Source organism: Arachis ipaensis, chromosome B05 (genome assembly GCF_000816755.2).
Source record: "Arachis ipaensis cultivar K30076 chromosome B05, Araip1.1, whole genome shotgun sequence".
Lineage (NCBI taxonomy): Eukaryota > Viridiplantae > Streptophyta > Magnoliopsida > Fabales > Fabaceae > Arachis > Arachis ipaensis.
The window spans coordinates 136,137,369-136,142,829 of NC_029789.2; the positions used below are offsets into that span (position 1 = coordinate 136,137,369).

General features: G+C 26.4%; 1 protein-coding gene across 1 annotated transcript in view; it reads right to left on the reverse strand.

The window, feature by feature from the left end:
- Window positions 40-5,461, reverse strand: part of LOC107644342 (strigolactone esterase D14) — a 6,010-nt gene continuing 588 nt past the window's right edge. The window contains exon 2 of the mRNA XM_016348179.2: window positions 40-951. Coding sequence (XP_016203665.1) covers window positions 507-951 — 445 coding nt within the window. The 3' untranslated portion in view covers window positions 40-506. The remainder of the gene's footprint in view (window positions 952-5,461) is intronic.

Below are 5,461 nucleotides of genomic sequence, written 5' to 3' on the forward strand. Positions count from 1 at the left end.
CTAATGTTAAAAAAAAAAAAAAAAAACAAAAGAGAAGAAAAACTAAATATAAATAAGGTACATTTGCACAAATCTAATTGGCAATTTGACACCACTAATTCTAAAAGTACAAACTACATTGAACAAAGAAAGAAAAAAAGAGGGTTTCAAACTACAAACAAATCAATAACTAATTGGCAAAAACCACACTATTTCCACAACAATCGACCAAGAGACCCTTATATGCTTCTACAATTACATATTTTTTATTTGTTTCCCATGACATCTCCCAATCTGACAGTTTAAGGACTAATTCACCGCTGATTGGAGCTTTATTTACGAATTTGTTGCTGGTCAATGGGTTGCTGCATTCACAAAGCGACTGACACTTACTTAAGCGGACTAGTGAGCTAACTAGAGCAACTCAACTTGGTTGCTTCTACAATTACATATGAACATAGATATATATAAAGACAAATCGAGAGATACAAACCTATTTAGAGAAAACATGAACAAACTGAAGACACCTAAATTTGATTGAAGCCAAAGCCTAGAACCCCATTAAGCACCTTAACTAGGTCAAGGTGTGCGGTTAACTGAGGAAAGTGTCCATTAGTATCTATGATCTCCAATGTAACTTTCCCTTTAATCTTTTTCTCCATGTATTGAGCTACACTACGTGGAACAACCATGTCACTAGAGGTTTGAATTATGGTACATGGTGTCTCAACTTTCTCAAGAATATCTCTATAGTCACTGCAAAACACTGTTTTAGCAAGTGAGAGTGCAACTTCACCTCTCATTCTTTGCAAGCACTCTCTGAATTTGTTCACTGAGGCCATATCATTTGGATCCACTACTCCTAAGGAGAATGCTGAAACCCAATTTTCATAGTTGGATTCTATGTTCTTCAATAAATCTTCAATGTCTGAGCTTGTGAAGCCACCTTCATAGTCATCTATGTTTGTATACCTACATGTTATGCCAAAAAGTAAGAAGGATTAAATATATTTCTTTTATTTTAATACTAGTTTATTAATTGGCACTAATCCTCTTATTTATTAAGCATTTGTAATAATGACATGTGAGATTAGTCGAGATGGTAATTATCTTACACATTTTTATTAAATGATCTTAGATTAAGTTTTAGAAATAGTAAAAAGTATTTTTATAAATATATAGAGTTTAATTTTAATGCACTGACAGAATAAAATGTTTTACACAGTCGTGCAATTCAAGGTTATTAAACTCGCGAGTCTAAGTAAACTCGTGGAGCTGACCTAGACTCGACTCGCGAGTTAACTCGTAGACTCGTACGGGTTCACCTGTTATGAAGTTTATATATATATAACATACATAATGTATATTTACTCAATTCTAACCCTTCAAAATTAATAATATCAATCTTAAAGCACATAATAAATTAAAATAATAGCATACATTATAACAAATACTTTAAATTACACATTCAAATCCTCTATAATTATTCTTATACAAATACAACATAGAACACACAAAATTAAAAATTCTAAATCTGTAATACTATATCTTTAATTGAACATTGAACAATATCAAATAATCAAATTAACTGTAATAAAAATAATTAATTACTAATTAGCCATGAAGTGGTGAACTATCTGGCTATCTAACATAAACGATAAGCAATAGGCTAAAATTAGAAGCAATAAAAAAATGTTTTTTTTTTTCAAAATGACGCTTTTTTAGCAAAAATGAAGAAAAACACAAACTCGCTAACTCGGTTCTAGACTCACGAGTTTGTCCAAGTTTGACCGAGTCTAGCCGATTTTAAGTAGGATAGAGTCTATGCCCGAGTCAACTCGATTCCATATCTAAACTCGTAAACGCGTACGAGTTTACGAGTTAACTCGAGAGTTTGACAACAATGGTGCAATTACATCCATTGTTTTGAATGACCATTCATGCGATCAATGTAAAAGGTAATTATTTTTACTAATATGACATTACATAATTAGATGCACATATAAAATTACTTTACACTGACAGTGCATCAAAATTAAATTCAAATATATATAGCGAATGACAATTTTAGAAAAATAAAATGTGTACTAAATTCCTCCAAATCTCCATTAAATATACTCATAGGTTTGACTTGTTATGGAATAAAACAAGACAAGAAAAGTTGTTCTAGACGCTATAGAGAATCCAATGAAACTAAAAATAGGATCATAAATATGTGTTCACTAGACACCAATAACCATAAAAAATGACAAAAAAAGAGCTAAAAATTCTAAACAAAAAAAACTTTTTTTGTGAACATTATAATGTGAACTTTTATGAATATGACATCCAATTATTAGTTTTGCAAAACAAAAAACAAAAAAGCAAACATCTTATATTCCAGCAGAAATTGATTCCTTATTTTATTATAATTATAATGAATTAATTATACTTTCATCAGAACATATTTTTATCTTCCTATTTTGGTCTTAAATATAAAATTCAAATGCAACTTAATAGTATAAAAACTGATAAAATATTAAAAATATAATTATTGATGTGTCTTCTTTTATTATTTTAAATTTTTAGAAAAAATATTTTCATAATATAGCATCAATATTTTTGCTATTAAAAATTTTAGAATTCGATTATTGTTAGACTTAAAAAAAAGCAATATAAAACAAACGAAATTAAAAAAAAATATTTCTAAAAAGTGTGTCTTCTCTTTTTATTTTTTTTTTATTTTTAAAGGTCTAAGACATAGACAGCCATCACACCAAAAACCAATGCTCCAACAGTATTTATATATTCAATTTGTTGATGGGGCTAATTGGCCGGCTAATTTTGGTGGTTCAAATTTTAAAGAGGAACCTAGAGAACAACCTTCCAAATTAGATTTTATCAAAGTTTTGTGCCAACATAATTAAAGTCGGAAAGTGGGAAGGGAAAGTGAAGTTTTGTTTTTTATATAGAGAACAATTAGGAACCAAAAGCATATCAGCAAAAATCAGGCAAAATGTGTTTGGATTCCATAAAAAATCGGGTTTTAGAATGTGTTTGGGTTTCATGAAAAATCGGGTTTTGGTTTGTGCTCCGTGATCTCAGAAGCGGTTTTCAAACATATTATTCAAAAAGTGATTTTAATTAAACGATTTTGTTTATTTTTTGGTTGGTCACATTTTGGTTCCATATACTTTTCCTTTTATATATACATATAGAGTTACAGCCTGTGTGGCCTAACTATAACATGATCCAATTTATTATAATATGTTATTTGTGGATGAAAGCAAGAGTTGCAACAAACCCACCATGCTGAAAATGATATTAGCACAACAATACAATAAAATTTGGATTCTCTCATCGCTCACCCAATCGCGTTCAGACCACATTTTTTGCTTGGTTCTTCTTGTAATTGGTTGGTTTAATTTATTTGGGATTATGATATAGGAAATTAATTTTTTTTAATATGTTAAGTTATAATCAGCATCAACTAATAATAATTTGTACATCTAAAAATTGAAGTGTATACCTGAAATTTAAAAATCACAAGTTTATGTTGGTTGATTTTTATTTTTTTCTTGATTTATTTTTTTAAATATCTAAATATCATATTTTGTGTTAATATTTATTTGAATATTCTGATTATTATAAATGCTAATTTTAAATAGAGAAAAGTTCAAGAATTAATAAAAATTATTGTTTTTTATTAATATTTTTAGTTATTAATTCAATTTTTTAGTCTAACAATTTAATAATATATTTTAGTCTATATTTTTAAATATTATTAACTAATTATTGACTAAAAATAATTAATTTTATTGCTCATCTAACTTTTTTTTTAAATATTCAAATGAGTTCCTCGTTAGAGTGAATGTTTAGACTCCTAGGTAGAATTTTGGGGACATAAAATATTCCAAGTTCCCTTTAAAATAATAATTATAAAATGCACTATTATAGTTCTCCTATAGGGAGAAGTTACTATTGCATCGGATAGAGAAAATTAAAGTGAAGAAAACAAATAGCGTGTGGGATAAAACAAATTCTATAGAGATGACGGGATTGGTGACACAAATTAAAAATAATTAGGAAAAGAAGTGACAAAGTTAAGAGTGAAGAAGAATACATGCATGTATGAGAAACGGGTGGGGAGAAATAGGGATAGAAATAATATTTGTATTATAAAATATTAAAATTTTTTTAAGTATATTGATATACCGATATTTCAGTTATTTTTAATTATTAGTTTTAATTATAAAAAATATATAATATATAATTAAAAACAACAGTTAAAATTCACTTGTAATACCGATATACTTAAAAATTTTTCGTAATATTTAGATATATTTATAAACATTGTAAAATATAACAGCAGATTTTAGTTACGTATTTTTTTAGCAGGGTATTTTTTCTATAAAAACATTATAACCATCATAAGTTCATTATTGATAGATATAATATAAAATTTAGTTACTGTAACATAATTGATTTTCATGTTAAATTCTATAAAAAATAGACAAATCAACTTCCATTATCATTTAAAAAAATATTAAAAGATTAATAAAATTTATTATTTTTGACCATCACTTTTAGTCATAAATTCATTTTATTTAGTCTAATAATCTAATGATGTATTTTTAATTAATATTTTTAAATATTAATAATTAACTGCTGACTAAAAATAATAAATTTTACTAGCTTTTTAACACTCCTCTTTAGTAATAGTCACTATCAATTTCATCGTTTAAATAATTTGCACAAAAAGACGTTAAAATGATAATATTCTTAAAGAAATGGAACCATTATGAAAAATAAGATTGTACTAACAAGTATTCTTATAATAAATGATTTAAAAACACTTGCTAAAAAGATTTATGAAAAGTATTTTATCATTGAAAAAATAAATAATTTTTTAACTATTATTTTTTTTTTGTGATAATACTCAATTTGTCACTTTAAATTTTAGAAAGATTTGAATCTAGTTTCATTTGGTATTGAAATATCATATCCCAAAAAGTAAAATGAAAAATACAATAAAAAGGCATAGGACAAAAAACAAAAAACAAAATACAAAAAGAGGAAGAAGAAATTCAAAGAGAGCTTCTTAATAACATACACAAGGACTTAAAATTAGCCCCAACAACAAATAAAAGCTTTAGAGAGAGCACAAAGAACTATCAAAAGAGGGAGACAACAAATAAAAAGAAACCATCAAATCATCACTTTGAAAACTTTCAAAGAATATGTCAAGTCAAGAACTATCAAGAACTATCAACTATGCATCTAGCTATTCTAGCTAGAAATCTAGTAACAACCATAAAGTACAAAGAAAATCTCTTCAAGAGGAAAAAAACTAGAAAAGCAACAATTTTATCAGAAATACCCAAATCGGAACTTTTAGCAAATCAATTTAATTTTTAACAAATTTTAATTATTCAATTAATTCTATTTTTTATTTTATTTTGTTAGACAAATTATTTTTATGTCAAATTTTAGTAATTTTAGT